Source organism: Triticum dicoccoides, chromosome 5B, assembly GCF_002162155.2.
Source record: "Triticum dicoccoides isolate Atlit2015 ecotype Zavitan chromosome 5B, WEW_v2.0, whole genome shotgun sequence".
In the NCBI taxonomy this organism is placed as follows: domain Eukaryota; kingdom Viridiplantae; phylum Streptophyta; class Magnoliopsida; order Poales; family Poaceae; genus Triticum; species Triticum dicoccoides.
Genome location: NC_041389.1, coordinates 572544358 through 572562206, shown reverse-complemented (window position 1 = coordinate 572562206; position 17849 = coordinate 572544358). Strand labels below are relative to the sequence as shown.

Sequence of the window (17849 nt, the reverse complement as noted above, 5' to 3'; positions counted from 1 at the left end):
TGGGGTGGGGAGCGTGACGGGGGAGAGAGACTGGTGGGGGCTGCGCTGCGGTGCGGAGCGGAGGGGGAAGAATAAAAAGAGCGGAGCCGAGAGAGGTCTCGAGCCGTCAAAACGAAGGGGTTTACACGCGAGTTTGGGCCTCGTTGCTTGAGCGGAGGCCCAGGCCCGGCTACGAGGCGTTGGACCCACATGTCAGCCAGGGTGGAAGGTGTGAGCAGTGGAGTAAATGTGGAACCATGCTGAGTAAGCAGACTACAGCTATATGGATGGAGGGAGCAATAAGTTCTTCTTTCTAAAAAAGCAGAAAAGAGAGTAAGGAAAGATACAAAATCTAGTAGGAGTACTAGTAATGTTTCCAATTAAGGCAGCAATTGATGGCAAATGCGAGCTGGCGGGAGCGAGGTAGTATTACCATTTTTGTTGGGGTGGTACACTCCATGTGCATGTTTCACGACAAAAATTCCTCTCCTCTAGCATACTCCCTCCATCCGGAATTACTTTTCGCAGAAATGAATGTATCCAGGCGTATTTTAGTTCTAGATATATCCATTTTCTACAAGTAATTCGGAACAGAGGGAGTATTATGTTAAGAATACATGGTGTGTGCCCCCTATTCGAGCGTAGAAAATGATAGATATATGTGGTCTTGCTTCCTTCTCCCGCATGCACCCTTCGCTCTTTGTTGATGTCTCCTACTCTGTGAGCTTTAACACCTCTCATGGTCATTGTCTATAACCGCAACCCTTTGAAAAGTATATTGTTGTTAGTTCATTATAGTGTATACTCAAATATATCCTAATGGCCCTAACGAAATAGAATTCAAAACAGGATCATTGTCTATCTTGGTTTGCCTATCATTCACCCATTGTATTACACGAGAGTTGACAAACCCACGACTTATCACATTGAAGTGAGGTCAGATTGCTTGGAAGACACATAGGCGATTTTGGATCCACTAGGGAGTAAATTGCACAAACCATCACATACGAGGCTAGGGTAAACATATTGGTACCAAATTTAGGACAACTCACGGAGAGCCACCAACTTTGTGCCTAATGAGTAACAGAACACACTGGTCGTCGGTTGAGCTCGTGAAAACAACGAAAACGATAGGTTGGGTCATTCAGACGCATGGGTGATGATGAGGTCATAGAGGAAGGGTGTGTTCGTCCAGATCTTATACTCCTCATTGATCAGCCGCTCCTCATCCTCGTCACGGAACTCCTCCCCTTTCTTGCCGCCGGCTTTCGGCATCGCCGTCTCCTCGACAGGGTTAAGGTTTGGTTTGGGTGGACTTTTGGGTTGTGGCAAGGGGGGTAGATCGAGGGAGGGCGAGGGTTGAGGGGGTGAATGGGCGTGATGGGGGAAGGAGAGACTGAGGGGTGTTGTGGTGTGGTGTGGTGCGGCCCGAATGGGAGAGAATAAAAAGAGCGAGCCGAGAGAGGTCCCGAGCGATCAAAGCAAAGTGATTTATCGCCTGAATTGATATGCGCATTTGGGCCTCGCAGTTTGAATGGAGGCCCGGGCCCAACTACGAGACATTGGACCCACATGCCAGCCAGAGTGGAAGGCATGAGCAGTGCAGTAAATGTGGAACGAGCGGTTGTACTATGAGGTAAGCAAATTGCAACTATACAAAGGGAGCAGTAAGTTATTTCCAGAAAAGCAGAAAAGAGAACCAAGAAAGATAAAAAAAAGAATAGGATAGCAATTGAAAACACTCTGAGTTAGCGTGAGCAATGTGCCACTTTTTTGTTGAGGGTACATAGCGTGTGCACGCCACGATAAAAATCCCTCGCTTTCGACACTTTTTATGTTAATAAGGATACATACCGTCCACCCTATTCGAAGATAGGAAACGACAAAATAGGTTGTCTTTCTTCTCCCGCCTTGCAATGTCTCTCACTCTCGTGAGCTCTACACCTCTCCCGGTCATTGTCTATAGCCACAACCCTCATAATTTCCCTGCAAAGAAAAAAAAAACCTTAAGCTGAACTAAATAGTTTGCAAGGAAAGATTTAATGTGCTATTATTCTGAAAACTTCATTGTTGTTAGTTCATTATCGTATACTTGGAGATAGCCTAACTGGTTAGTTCATTATCATATACTTGCCTAACTGCCCTAACGAAAAGGAATTCGCAACAACCAACCCTGCTTGACAATCAAATTGGACGCAACCATATCAAATCGAGGTCAGATTGCTTAGAGGCCATAGCTGCCGCAATCATCACGGAATGCTCCCAGCTAAGCGTTCAGATAGGCAATGCGCATTGTGCTCGCGAAGCTATCGAGGTAGCCTTATGATCCTACACCCAGATTACCATTTGTTTTCTGGTCATGTCACACTAGATCTTACAAACATGGAGCATATTGCAAATATAACCTTAAACCCTACAGCGACCATCCCAACAATTACGTGGTGTCCATCTCACATATACACAAGGAAAAGAAGCAAAAGGCATATATCTACCAAGTCCAGTTATGTACATACGCCACAAAATGTGTATGCAGAAGCTTCTGGAAGAACAAATGCTGTAGTTTTCTGCAAAAACAATGGATGAAGATAGCTTGTTGCTTCACTTCTCAAGAAGAATGGATCTTCGCTGCAGATCCCGTCGCTAACATGCTAAGTTTAGGTGATAAACCGACTATTCCAGAGGAGTTTCAAGATCTGGTCTTTGGTCCATGGTCTTTGCCATCGCGCCATCAGGGAAAGCGTCTGGATATGTTGTTGCTAACCTTGATTTCATGCTTCTACAATAACAGCGTAAAAGACAAGTTAGCTACGCCGGAGAACTACTATAGAGGTACAGTTCAAAATAACAGTCCTGGAGAAGAGAATCATCTTGTAGATAGACAAAATGGCACTAGAAAATTAATAGGATAGAGGCTGAAAAGCAGCTGACACTTTAGAAGAAGAAGAATCATGCCAGAAGGTACCTCAGCTTCATGAAAATATGGTCAAGATCATCCTTCATTGACTTGAGAAGGCGAGCTTTGCTAGCAAGGTCACTGGACACCTCCGCAAAGCATTGCTCAGAATACTCGTTGAAATGTGTGAGAACTGCATTACTATCTTGCAATCGCCCCAGTCTGCAAAGTAACAGTATGGATGATCATTAGGCCACAATTCCGAAAACTTAGATACATGTCATTTAAGCATTCAGAATTACACAAGTCTAACAACGTAATGGATGCCAACCTAAATGTTTCAGTAGCTAAAATGCTCTAAGTGGAGAGTGAGAAGCACTCTCAGCAAAAAAGGAAAACATAGCGCCACTACTAAGAGATGTAATTAATTACGTTACCATGGAACGATTTTTGCAGAAATGGGGGAAGCAGGCTGGCTTGGCATTACAGCATGCACTAACCAAGGCCAAGATTACCAGCATTTGTTGCATAAGTGTACTGACTAAACTTGGAAGCTCACATTTTTCCATAGGGCAAAGTGAGGGTCGGAAATATACGAATTAATTAGGCAAGACTTCAATTTACTAGGGAAATGAGGATATGGCTTGTTAGGCAAGTACAGATCAATTTTTCTGGTCCAAGTCAATCTTCCCTACAAAAGGGACAGCTTGTACCTGAGATGGATTACCCAAGGAGAACAATCAATCAGTATTCAGTAAAGATCTAATCCCAGTCCCCAACCTTCCCTCCATTTCAACTCGGTACCATGGCTGGCATGTCATTGGTCTCCAACCTTGTCACGTGAATTGGTCTTGTGGCCAGTACCAAGTTTAGCACGTCACAGGGTCAGGTCAGGCAGCCCACACTAAAGCATGGCACGTGGAAAAGGGAAACTGAAATGTCACATATCTATGGCCAAAAATGAAACGGACAGAAGTATGCTTTCTTTTTGTAATACCAGCAATATCCATTACTGAATGAGCCAGACTCGAAAATAGGTCTTATGCTTTGCTATTAGCACATTACCAATTTAGTGGATGACCAATGACCCAGACCATGTTGTATTGGCATGAAGACAATGGAGAAATCTGGAACTTAAACCCCAAGTAATTTAGATGAGCAGTTGTGCTATACTCCCTCCATTTCCCTGGAACCTGTTGTTTTGGAGGCATAGGTAAAATCCGACTTTTGGAACTTATATCAATATCCTTTGAAATATTTAGATTAGATAAATGAAAAATCATACGTGCAACTTTGTCTCAAGAAATACTATGAAAAGACATAATGGTGTGGGTTTTAAAATATATTACAACAGAAATCAGTCACCACAGTTGCGCTTTGAACCGTGCCGATGTCCAAACGACAGCATGAAGGAAACTGGATGGAGTAGTCAATTACCCACCTATCCCATTAAGGAAACAGCTAATCATAAAACTCTATCAAAGAAATCAGAGCAATAACAAGCAATGGCGTACTAAGGATAAATGTATCATTTGATATTATGCATGCTTAAATAGAGAATAGAATATGCAGCGAATAAATCACTAGCGATATCTGCGTAGCGAGTATATCTGCCAGGAAAAGATGCCATTTATGAAAGTCGAAAGCTGTTATTTTCTAGAAAGGGGGCTAGGAGTTCAAGAGGGAAAGTGGCACGCGCATTACCTGCATAGAATTACTGCAATCAATGAAAAAAATCTAGGAACTATGACCACCCTATGCCTGTTGGACTACAAAACTGTTAAGCCAATAGGTACAGAGAGTTAGTGGGTTTGAGAAATTATATACGACCATGAAACATAACTGACTCATTACACATGTAAGAATGAGAGCACTTAACCTTTTCGCAAGCTACGACCACTTCAAATTACATGCATTCCCTAAACAACATATACAAGCCATATGGAATTGTCGACAAGTATAAACAACAACAACAACAAAGCCTTTAGTCCCAAACAAGTTGGGGTAGGCTAGAGGTGAAACCCATAAGATCTCGCAACCAACTCATGGCTCTGGCACATGGATAGCAAGCTTCCACGCACCCCTGTCCATAGCTAGCTCTTTGTCGATACTCCAATCCTTCAGGTCTCTCTTAACGGACTCCTCCCATGTCAAAATCGGTCGACCCCGCCCTCTCTTGACATTCTCCGCACGCTTTAGCCGTCCGCTATGCACTGGAGCTTCTGGAGGCCTGCGCTGAATATGCCCAAACCATCTCAAACGATGTTGGACAAGCTTCTCCTCAATTGGTGCTACCCCAACTCTATCTCGTATATCATCATTCCGGACTCGATCCTTCCTCGTGTGGCCACACATCCATCTCAACATACGCATCTCCGCCACACCTAACTGTTGAACATGTCGCCTTTTAATCGGCCAACACTCCGCGCCATACAACATTGCGGGTCGAACCGCCGTCCTGTAGAACTTGCCTTTTAGCTTTTGTGGCACTCTCTTGTCACAGAGAATGCCAGAAGCTTGGCGCCACTTCATCCATCCGGCTTTGATTCGATGGTTCACATCTTCATCAATACCCCCATCCTCCTGCAACATTGACCCCAAATACCGAAAGGTGTCCTTCCGAGGTACCACCTGGCCATCAAGGCTAACCTCCTCCTCCTCACAGCTAGTAGTACTGAAACCGCACATCATGTACTCGGTTTTAGTTCTACTAAGCCTAAACCCTTTCGATTCCAAGGTTTGTCTCCATAACTCTAACTTCCTATTTACCCCCGTCCGACTATCGTCAACTAGCACCACATCATCCGCAAAGAGCATACACCATGGGATATCTCCTTGTATACCCCTTGTGACCTCATCCATCACCAATGCAAAAAGATAAGGGCTCAAAGCTGACCCTTGATGCAGTCCTATCTTAATCGGGAAGTCATCGGTGTCGACATCACTTGTTCGAACACTTGTCACAACATTATTGTACATGTCCTTGATGAGGGTAATGTACTTTGCTGGGACTTTGTGTTTCTCCAAGGCCCACCACATGACATTCCGCGGTATCTTATCATAGGCCTTCTCCAAGTCAATGAACACCATATGCAAGTCCTTCTTATGCTCCCTATATCTCTCCATAAGTTGTCGTACCAAGAAAATGGCTTCCATGGTCGACCTCCCAGGCATGAAACCAAACTGATTTTTGGTCACGCTTGTCATTCTTCTTAAGCGGTGCTCAATGACTCTCTCCCATAGCTTCATTGTATGGCTCATCAGCTTAATTCCACGGTAATTAGTACAACTCTGAACATCCCCCTTGTTCTTGAAGATTGGTACCAATATACTCCGTCTCCATTCTTCTGGCATCTTGTTTGCCCGAAAAATGAGGTTGAAAAGCTTGGTTAGCCATACTATCGCTACGTCCCCGAGACCTTTCCACACCTCAATGGGGATACAATCAGGGCCCATCGCCTTGCCTCCTTTCATCCTTTTTAAAGCCTCCTTCACCTCAGACTCCTGGATGCGCCGCACAAAACGCATGCTGGTCTCATCAAAGGAGTCATTCAGTTCAATGGTAGAACTCTCATTCTCCCCATTGAACAGCTTGTCGAAGTACTCCCGCCATCTATGCTTAATCTCTTCGTCCTTCACCAAGAGTTGGCCTGCTCCGTCCTTGATGCATTTGACTTGGCCAATATCCCTCGTCTTCCTCTCCCGGATCTTAGCCATCTTATAGATGTCCCTTTCACCTTCCTTCGTGCCTAACCGTTGGTAGAGGTCCTCATATGCCCGACCCCTTGCTTCACCAACAGCTAGCTTTGCGGCCTTCTTCGCCATCTTGTACTTCTCTATGTTGTCTGCACTCCTATCCAGGTATAGGCGTCTGAAGCAATCTTTCTTCTCTTTAAGCGCCTTCTGGACATCATCATTCCACCACCAGGTATCGTTATCTTCGCTTCTCCTTCCCCTGGACACTCCAAACTCCTCCGAGGCCACCTTACGAATGCAAGTCGCCATCTTCATCCACACATTGTCCGCATCCCCTCCTTCCTCCCAAGGGCCCTCCTTAAATACCCTCTCCTTGAACACCTGAGCTACCTCCCCCTTGAGCTTCCACCACTTAGTTCTAGCGACCTTGGCACGCTTATCCCGCTGGACACGAATCCGAAAGCGGAAGTCAGCAACCACCAGCTTATGCTGGGGTACAACACTCTCCCCAGGTATCACCTTACAGTCTAGGCACGCACGCCTATCTTCTCTTCTCGAGAGGATGAAATCAATCTGGCTAGAGTGTTGGCCACTACTAAAAGTCACCAGATGTGATTCTCTCTTTCTAAAGAGGGTGTTAGCTACAATCATGTTGTAGGCTAGAGCAAAGCTTAAGACATCTTCTACAATAAATTTTAACATGTACTCCCACCATTCCTAAATATAAGTCTTTTTAGAGATTCCAATATGGACTACATACGGAGCAAAATGAGTGAATCTAAAATAAGTCTATATACATCCGTATGTAGTTCATATTGAAATCTCTAAGAAAACTTATATTTAGGAACGGAGGGAGTACTTGATTTAAAAAAAATTGCTAACAACACATTCCACAGCTGTTTCAGGCTGACTAGAATCTCAGTGCAATCCTTTACAAATTGTACAAACTCTTGTTTGGGAATACAAATCAAGGTTCAGGTAGGTGAGCGCCACATGCCTGTGCAAAAAGAGGCATAAGGCAGATGTATCACAGCAAGCACCACAAGTGCTCAGGGAGGAAAATGAGAAACAAAAGTGTAAGTGTACAGTAAGGTGTCTCCATGATACTGATAGCACCAAAAGTCCCAGCAATAGAACCTAGTACTGCCTATTTACATGTTTATCAGATTTGATTCATGAACCATTTCAGACGCAACTGGACAGGGATGCACGGGTGTATGAGTGTTTAGGATGCAAAGAGGAAGGCGGTTGAACAGCTAGGCAGACAGTGGAGACGAAAATTGGATGTGGCAAAGGGACACCAACAGTTTTATTATCCTTGGTATCACAGAGATAATGTTGTGCGCATATATAGTAGAAGTATAGCACTTGGAACTTTTACAAAACTTATAACCAGCCATATATTTGACAGCCCATCACTAAATGCAAGCATTGGCTTAACCCGATAAGCTCTTTCTAGTTGTCTACTCCATCAGTCATCACTAACAAATACCCAATTAAGAGGTAATAGGATCAAAAGAGCTAGGTCATAAATAGTGGAACACTCAAAATGTGCATGTGGCAACATGCCACTGATATGGTGTGCTCATATAAGCAGTAGTACAGAACCATCACTAACAAACACCTATGCATTTAACGAACCATGGCTACTAACACCATCAATTAGCTCAACTCCATAAGCTCTTTCCACTCATCAGTCACGCATAACAATTGTCCAAGTAAGAGGTCGTATGGGGGGTCTTACTATCGGATAAACATGGAGGAAACATTGGATGGGCCAAGAAGTAGAATTTGATGCGGCCAGATGAATCAAACTATTAACAAGAGGGGCCAAAGTATGCGACAATGAAAAGTTTATTTGACATTGTAATGATTAACAGCACCATGTGGATGCACTTAAGAGGGCACGGAGTAGTCATAGCTCCTGCCAGTCTCCCTAGTCTCCCACGCTGCGCTGAAATGAAGGCTACCAGCAAACTCGTAACATCCCAGATTTCTTCCCAAGATCCACTTACTTGTAAGATCTAGTGCCAACAGGTGGCCCTTGATGACAGAAAAGCATAGTGTCGATTTGCTCCGCATCACTAGATCATTGATTGGTCAAATCTCCAAGCAGTCAAGCATGACACAACCTTCAGGTTTCCATACCAACGAATGCACCGAATTCACATCATCTACAATTGTTCAACCTAATCCGCACTTGGAAACTCTTGAAGGGAGGAGCAATCAGTAGATTTTCGCTATGGTTGTAAACCAAGTTAAGCACAAGCAACCTATGATAAAACTGGGATTTTACGAGATCGGCTGGCAAAACTTAGGGGCGGTATTCTCATGTGTCGGAACAAATCGAACTGAAATCAAATGACGAGCGAAGGCGTCGGGGACGGGGAGTCGCTCACATGAGGTGCTGCGCCTGCTTGATGGAATCCACGTCCTCGGCGCTGACGAGCGACCTGAACTGCGCCGCCACCTCCGCGGCTGCCGCGGCGGTCTGCGGCGATTTCTCCATGGCTCACCCCTCTCTTCCTCCCCTTCGTCGTGAGCTGGTACCGCGGATGTGCGCAGGGGAGTCACGTGTGGCGGTGGCGAGGTTACGGGGCTGTGGGATCGGCTCTGACGCTGGCTCCAGCGGTAGCCTTGTCGTCGGCGGCGAGGGCGGTGGACGGAGAGGAGAGGCTGTGCGATGTGGGTAGGCGTTTAGATCGGTGGAGGCGGAGTGGCCGAATACGCCATCGACGTCGAACTGGGCCGGGTAAACAGGCCGTTAAGTTGATATACTAGATTGTGTGGGTTTGTACCGTCCTATGCCAATCTCTACTCTTTTTTCTTTTTCTTTTGAATTTCTTTTTTTTGAACAAACGAAGGCACCAAAGGTGCCAAAAATTCCATTCAGCTCAAAGGGAAGTACAAGTCAGATACAGAGTTCTGCAAAAAAAGAGAAGAAAAAGTGATACAGTAGAAACTCTGAGAGGGAGCTGAAGGAAGGATCCTAAAGAGGCAAAGTGAACAAAAGTTCAATGCCCTGAGCAACATGATCAGATTACAAAAACTAGCAAATATATAAAACTATTCATGCATGTTCCTGAGAATAACTCCATGAAGAAGAATATCGTTCATCTTGATCTACAACTGGATTTTGCTTGCATTAGAAACGGTACACCGTATGCAGCTGAATACCTTCAAGTTGAAAACCTGAAAATGTATTTGCCACTGGACATGAAGAAGATGAATGAGAATGAGCAGAACATGTCAAATAGGGTCCTCCAATAGATCGGAAAACCTGCTGGGCAAGGTTATGAGCAATTCCATTAATGTCCCTGGAAATGTGAAACACCTGAGGATTTCGATCAGAGGTACACTTAACAAAGGTCGCCAATTCTTTTCTAATATTCCAATGCGAAGTAGAATGAGAAATGTTACGAGAGGCAGCATCAGAGGCAAGCGAAAGACAGTCCGTAAAAAAAGTGGGACAATGAATATTAAGTCGAGCCGCCAACTAAGCTACACCGGCAAGAGCTACATCTTCTGCTTGAAGAGGAGTAGAAGTAGAAGGTGCCGAAGCTTGAACCTGAATATTGATCTCACCTTGGTTTGAAGGAATACAAAAATAGACACTGAGGCCTGTCCCCACTTCTCCATGTGTAAGACCTGGGATTTTTGAGGACCGAAAGCTGCATCCGAAAAAATCTTAGTACCAAGGACCAATAAATCAGACTTTAGTGTGCGGCCCTGTATAGGAAGATCATTAGAAGCATGTTGATTATTATTAGAGGATTGCTTGTTAGGGAAATGGAAAGGCTCCTCTTGAAAGCCATAATCCGTATTAGCAACAACAATTTGGACTTGATAAGGAAGATGCTTTTTGCGACCAAACAGAAAATCATTTCTAGCTTTCCAAATGCACCACAAAAAATTGAGAACATTATGCAAAGAAGCATGAGGATGGCCCATAGTAACAAGATGCATAAGAATGGAATGCATTGTGGAGTGTCCTTGAACAAGAATGTCAGATCGAAGAAACCAAGGGGACGAGAACCAAGCTGCTCTAGCAAAGTCACAAAGAAAGAATAGATGAATATCATCTTCTGGCTGAGCACATCTGCAGCAGTTTTGAGAGATGTGAATGGAAAAATGACCTACTCTCATTCCCATAGGCAGAGCCCTACTAAGAAGTCTCCAAGCAAAGGTTTGAACTCTAGGAAGCAAATTTTTCTGTTTCCAAATAGTCTTAAGAAAGTTTTTCAAGTATGAAGAAACATCCACAGGAGCAGTTCTAGGATGAGCATGAATTGCCTGCAAGCAAAGTTTATAGGCAGATTTGAAAGAGCAAATACCATTAGGAGCGAGAGCCCAACAAAGAAAATCTTCAGTATCATCATCAATAATATCCAAACTAATAATATGAGAGGCAAGAGGCTCCTGAAAAAGAGAGAAAATAAGTTCATGATTCCATCTTTTTTGACCAGGCAACCAAAGATCTCTAACCAAAGAAGGATAAACAAAGCCTGGCTGTTGAGGAATGGGATAATCATGAATAGAATTCCAAAGATTGCACCAAGGCATGCTCCACAACGTAATATTACCTTGAGTGAGTTGGTAAAAAGCATGTTCTTTAAGCTTAGGCAACATTTTTAAAATGGAAACCCAAAAAGCAGATTTAGGAGGAGTAGTCGTAGCTCTCCAAATGGTAGAAGTATGAAAATATTTGGCCTGAAGAACACGATACAAATGAGAAGAAGGATTTTTTGCTAGCCTCCAGGCTGCAGTGAGGATAAGGCTTTCATTTATCGCTTTTAAATTCCTGATTCCTAAGCCACCCTCTGCCTTGGAATTAGTAATATCCTTCCAAGCCCTGAGGCAAAGACTCTTTTTCGAATATGTTTCACGAACACCTGTCCACCAAAAATTCCTAATGATAGCTGTGAGTTTAGCAATGATTTTTTTTAGAACAAAATGTTGGCCATATAATAAACTGGAATAGCTGTGAAGACAGAGCGAATAAGTTCAAGCCGAGCAGCATGAGAGAGCATATTCGCTCTATAAGAGGGCAGCTTGTTCAAAAATTTATCTAACACAAAATTATAAGCAACACCTCTATTTTTAGCCGGAAGAACAAGAGGATGATCAAGATGAGTGAAATTAGCATCAAGATTAGCAACTGGAAAAAATTGCTTAATGTCAATCATAGTGGCTTGCCAAACATGAGAGCTAAAAAGAATGGCAGATTTATTCCAATTAGGAGTTTGGCCAGAGAGAGCACAAAAATGTTGAATGAGATTAGCCATAGCTTGTGCCTCTTGGCAAGATGCCTGCCCACACACCAACAAATCATCTGCAAAAAGAAGAGAATGCACAGAGGGGCAATTTGGTCCAAGAGAAATACCCTGCAAATGATTAGCCTGAAGAGCCTCATTGAGCATGATAGAGAGCTCATTAATGGCAATGACAAACAAATAAGGAGACATGGGACAACCTTGTCGGATACCTCGACAACTTTTAAATTTTTGAGAGGCACAGAAAACGTAGGCGAAGAGATGCAAGCATGAACCAGATTAACAAAATGATCATGAAGTCCTTTACGTGTCAAAGCTGAAACAATAAAATTCCATTCTAAACGATCAAAAGCTTTGGCAAGATCAATTTTAAGCATGAAAACATCATGTTTCCAAGATTTGAGCGAGAAAGAGTGTGCAATATATGTTCTGAAACTGAAGCTGAAGCTGAACTTTGTGAACTAGTATAACTTTTTTTGGATACAGATATATTGGGGACAAATGCTGCTCTGAAGGTGAAGCTGCTGTAAACAACTTCAGTGTTGAAACTAAACAAAAGGACGGGCGAACAGTAAGTTGTTGCTCTTGTGCTTGACCATCCACCGACCCACGCATGCAGCAAGTCTTTAATTTTTTTGTCCTCCGCTGACAATCGATCTCCACACTGCTGGGGATAGAATAGAAGCGGAGAGCTAGAACATAGCCTCAATTCCACAGCGCTCGAAGATGTAGGTTCTGCTCTTGTGCTCGACCATGCGCAGCTTGCCTCTGCTTGCTTCTCCGTTCACGATCTCCACGCCGGTGAGGATAGCAGCCGTGTGAGCTGCTAGCTCTTCATCAATGCTTCTGGGGTTCCATGAAAACGCCATAGGTTTTGGCTATGCAAAACCTGTTGGCCCCCAGGTACACCATGCTGCTCCGAATCAACAGCCAGTGGTTGGGAGGGCCGGAGACTCGCCACCTGCGCAGCACCTTGGGAGCGCGGTCTAGGGACGAGAGGTCGGCGGCGCAGAGCTCGTGCTGGCTCTCGCCGCCCATGCCGAACCAGAGGCCGTGGAGCTCTGGAACTTGCAGGGCGCGTCCGTGGAAGGGCAGCACCCAGCGGCCTGCCTTGGTCCACTGGTGGCTGGACGTGTCGAAGCAGTAGGTGCCGAAGGCGCCTTTCTCGCGGTCCGAAGAGATGCAGATGGTCTTGCCGTCCTCGAGCAGCGCGTATGACTGGATGGTGCGGGCTTCGCAGGCCGGATCGTCGAGGTAGGGTGGCGGCGGGAGCTTGCGCCAGTGCCAAGCCTTGTTTTCGTCGCACCTCCCGAGCCCGTATGGGTTGTAATGGACCAGAGCCTCGAATTCGCTGGCGTAGGAGCTGCTGATCGCGTAGAGGGAAGTGGAGCGACCGGAGTCCTGGGCGCCGTTGGCGCTGGCCTTGGTGACGCACAGCGAGATGGGACCCCGCCACTTGGAGGAGTTGAGGCGGGGCAGCATCTCAATGGAGCCGCCATCGTCGGCGTCGGCGTCGTACAGGACGGTTTGCCCGACGAAGTCGACCGCGACGATCTTGCCTTCGCCGCCGCCTCGTCCGTAGAAAGGCATGAATTCGAGCGTCAAGCAGGCCTCGCGGGATGATTTGAATCTGACCACCGGCTGGGTGAGTTCCTGGGTGCTCCTGTACGGCAGCGACATCTTATTGGGCTGCGCATGTGCCGTGATTGCCTCTGCCGCCGAGGGGTAGAAGAGATTCTCATGGGGCATCATGCGGCTCAGCCAATACGAGCCGCCGCCGCCGCCGCAGCCGCCGAAATCCTTCATCACCAGGTTGATGAACTGCCGGGAGAACATGGCCGCTGGAAGCTGGATTCGTTCAAGATGCAAGAGAGGATTCGGGAGGGGATCGGAGGAGGGGGTGATAAGGGGAGGGGGAATGGCAATCCCTACTTGACGTCCGCCGCGTCAAATAAGAGCGCTCTACCCAAGGCGACTAGGGTTTTACTATTCCGCCAGTTTCCGCTTCATAAATAAAGCAACCAGCCAAAAGACCTCAACCATCCCTGACCACTGCGTCCCTCCCGAAGGCGACACAGGGAATCCTAGCTCCGCCCCCCCCCCCCTTATCACCGTCGCCGAGGGTCTCAATCAGGCGAAGCCCGGAAAGTGTCGGCGGCGGCAGGGCCTTACCTGGGCGTGGCTCCCTTTCTCCAAGGCGGCGGCGCGATGTCCGTCCAACATCGGTCTTGGTGGTGGTGGAGGGTCAAGCACTGCCCAACGGCTCGCCCTCGACTCCACCGATGGATGGGAGCTCTCGATCCATCCGTTTTGGATCTGAGTTGGATGGAGGCTCTTTGTCTATCACTACTAGGGAAAAACCTATCAGTAGCGCGGGTTATTGGCTTATCAGTAGCGCGGGTAACCACGGTACTGATACGACGCTACAGCTAAAGGTTAACAGTAGCGTTTGTTTACACACGCTACTGCTATATCTACTTAGTAGTAACGCGTGCTGCAACAGCCGCTACTAGTAATTACTAGTAGCGCTTCTCACTGCCCGCGCTACTACTATTATTTTGTATTCTTTTTTAAAAAAAATTAGGTCGTATTCATACATCTTTATACAAGTTTTCATAAAAAAACAATTTAGAGATTGTTTTTACATTATAATAAGTTACTAAATCACTAGGTGGAAGAACCGTAGATTAGTTTCACTTAGAATCCATCCACTTGAAACTAATCCGCGGTTCTTTCACCAATGATATAATAACTCATCATCATCATATTAATATAAAAACTCTTGCATCATATCATCACCAACAACACTAGCTAATAATCATCATAGTTATTACCACCAACACTATTTAATCATCATAGTCATAGTGTAACTATCTAATCATCACCAACACTAGCTAATAATAATCATCATAGTCATCACCACCAACACTCATTCTAGCTAGCTAATCACTCCTGCTGCTCTATCTCAGGTAAAATAGTATAGAACATGTGTAGCACTCCTGATTCATCATATTGGAGCATGCAGATGAACCTGTCTCCTAATTGTGGGCTGCGCTTCTGATTGCTGCCCCCTAGTACTTCTCTGCGACCCTTCATAATTTTGCTCCAGTCTTTGACTATTAAGACTTGCTCGCTTTTAGAAATCCTGAATGCACTCATGTGTAAGCTAACCATGAATATGCGACCTTTAGCCTCGATCCACTGAGGCACAACTATCATCGGGAGTCCCTGTTGAAGAACATCATAGTAACATACTTAGCAATAAAGTTTAGCTTAAAAAATAATGTATGCAAAAGGTGCACTGAGGATAAATAGTAAAAATCTTACCATCTTTCCTAAATAGATGTGACCGTAGTTCAGTGCGAACACTATTGGTCGCATGTTTTGAGTACTAAGATTTTCAAGTTCAGAAAAATAATTTGTCTTGACAGAATGAAGATCCTCAAGCCATGAAACATAATGACTTATCTCCTCGCAGTTTAGTCCAGCCCCAGGACAGTAGTAGGTCATGTCTACCAAGCGTCGGACATGTTTGCTTGAATGGAAATAAGCTGTTAATAGAAATTAGTTGTCAACTATTTTTGAATAAACAATATCCAAGACATAAATATGGTTGAGAAACTCACATAATGGTAGAACTAGAGGCGTCTGCACATCGACCCAGATGTCGATATTACCTTCAATATCATCTTCCGGACGAATATCAAAGGTGATAAGCATATTGATATGTCTCCAACGTATCTATAATTTATGAAGTATTCATGTCATGTTTACAATAATTTTATATGGTTTTGGTATGATTTGCATGGAACTAACCCGGACTGACGCTGTTTTCAGCAGAACTACCGTGGTGTTGTTTTTTGTGCAGAAATGAGAGTTCTCCAAACACCGTGAAACTTTTTATGGATTTTTTATGGACCAGAAGAGAACCATTGGGCCAGAGCAGCACCTTGGGGGTGCCCTGAGGGGGGCACAACCCACCAGGGCGCGCCTGGCCCAGGCGCGCCCTGGTGGGTTGTGCCCACCTCGGTGGCCTCCCGTACCCCTTCTTTGCCCTATAAATTCCCGAATATTCCAAAAACCTCGGGAAGACCCTAGATCAGAAGTTCCGCCGCCGCAAGGCTCTGTAGCCACCGAAAACCAATCGGGACCCTATTTCGGCACCCTGCCGGAGGGGGGAATCATCTCCGGTGGTCATCTTCATCATCCCGACGGCCACCATGATGAGGAGGGAGTAGTCCACCCTCGGGGCTGAGGGTTTGTACCAGTAGCTATGTGTGTAATCTCTCTCTCTCTCTCTCTCTCTCTCTCTCTCACGCGAGCGATCTTGAGCCCTTTGAAGTTTTGTCTTGGTGGATTGAATGTTCAGATCTGAGAACACATGATATATGTCTTGCATATGAATACCCGTGGTGACAATGGAGTATTATTTTGATTCACTTGATATATGTTATGGCACTCAACTTGCGGATTCCCGAGGTGACTTTGGGGTAATCTATGCATAGGGGTTGATGCACGTTTTTATTATCTTTTCTCCGATAGAAACTTTGGGGTCCCCTTGTAGTACTTTGTGTGGATTGAGTATTATGAATCTGAAATTGTTTGATACATATCGTATAATTAACTCATGGTTACTCGCGGTGACATTGGGGTATCTAGGTGACATTAGAGTTGGTTGATATGCATCATATGGTGTTATTTTAGTACGAACTCTTGATTAGATCGATCGAAAGAATATCTTTGAGGTGGTTTCGTACCCTACAAACAATTTTTATCTTTTGTTCTCCGCTAATAGGAACTCGGAAGTGATTCTTTATTGCACTTTGAGGGATAATCATATGATCCAACTATGTTAGCATTGTTGAGAGATTGCACTAGTGAAAGTATGCACCCTAGGCCTCATTTTACGTCATTGCAATACCGTTTGTGCTCCATTTTACCATTTACTACCTTGCTATTTTTATTGTTCGCACTACAAAAACTCATATCTACTATCCATACTACACTTTTATCACCATCTCTTTGCCGAACTAGTGCACCTATACAATTTGCCATTGCATTGGGTGTGTTGGGGACACAAGAGATTTCTTGTATTTGATTGCAGGGTTGCTTGAGAGAGACTATCTTCATCCTACGCCTCCCATGGATTGATAAACCTTAGGTCATCCACTTGATGGAAAATTGCTACTATCCTATGATAACCCACAAGTATAGGGGATCGCAATAGTTTTCGAGGGTAGAGTATTCAACCCAAATTTATTGATTTGACACAAGGGGAGCCAAAGAATATTCTCAAGTATTAGCAGCTGAGTTGTCAATTCAACCACACCTGAAAGACTTAATATCTGCAAAAAAGTATTTAGTAGCAAAGTAGTATGGAAGTAACGGTGACGGTAGCAAAAGTAACAGTAGCAGTTTTATAGTAATCGTAATAGTGGCAACGGAGAAGTAACTTAGCAAAGATCAATATGTGAAAATCTCGTAGGCAGTGGATCAATGATGGATAATTATGTCGGATGTAATTCATCATGCAACAATTATAACATAGGGTGACACAGAACTACCTCCAGTTCATCAATGTAATGTAGGCATGTATTTCGAATATAGTCATACGTGCTTATGGAAAAGAACTTGCATGGCATCTTTTGTCCTACCCTCCCGTGGCAGCGGGGTCCTATTGGAAACTAAGGGATATTAAGGCCTCCTTTTAATATAGTACCAGACCAAAGCATTAGCACTTGGTGAATACAGGAACTCCTCAAACTACGGTCATCACCGGGAAGTGTCCCGGCTATTGTCACTCCGAGATTTGTCGGATCATAACACGTAGTAGGTGACTATAACTTGCAAGATAGGATCAAGAACTCACATATATTCATGAAAACATAACAGGTTCAGATATGAAATCATGGCACTCGGGCCCTAGTGACAAGCATTAAGCATGTCAAAGTCATAGCAACATCAATCTTAAAACATAATGGATACTAGGGATCAAACCCTATAAAAAC

General features: G+C 44.7%; 1 protein-coding gene across 1 annotated transcript; it reads right to left on the bottom strand.

Moving 5' to 3' along the window:
- Positions 1-2265: 2265 nt before the first annotated feature.
- On the bottom strand, positions 2266-9294 carry LOC119311708 (kxDL motif-containing protein 1-like). Its single transcript, XM_037587395.1, has 3 exons — positions 8968-9294; positions 2942-3094; positions 2266-2755 (listed from the first exon to the last, which is right to left on the bottom strand). The coding sequence occupies exons 1-3, from the start codon at positions 9075-9077 to the stop codon at positions 2650-2652; spliced, it is 369 nt and encodes a 122-aa protein (XP_037443292.1). The 5' UTR covers positions 9078-9294; the 3' UTR covers positions 2266-2649.
- Between the last annotated feature and the right edge of the window lie 8555 nt (positions 9295-17849).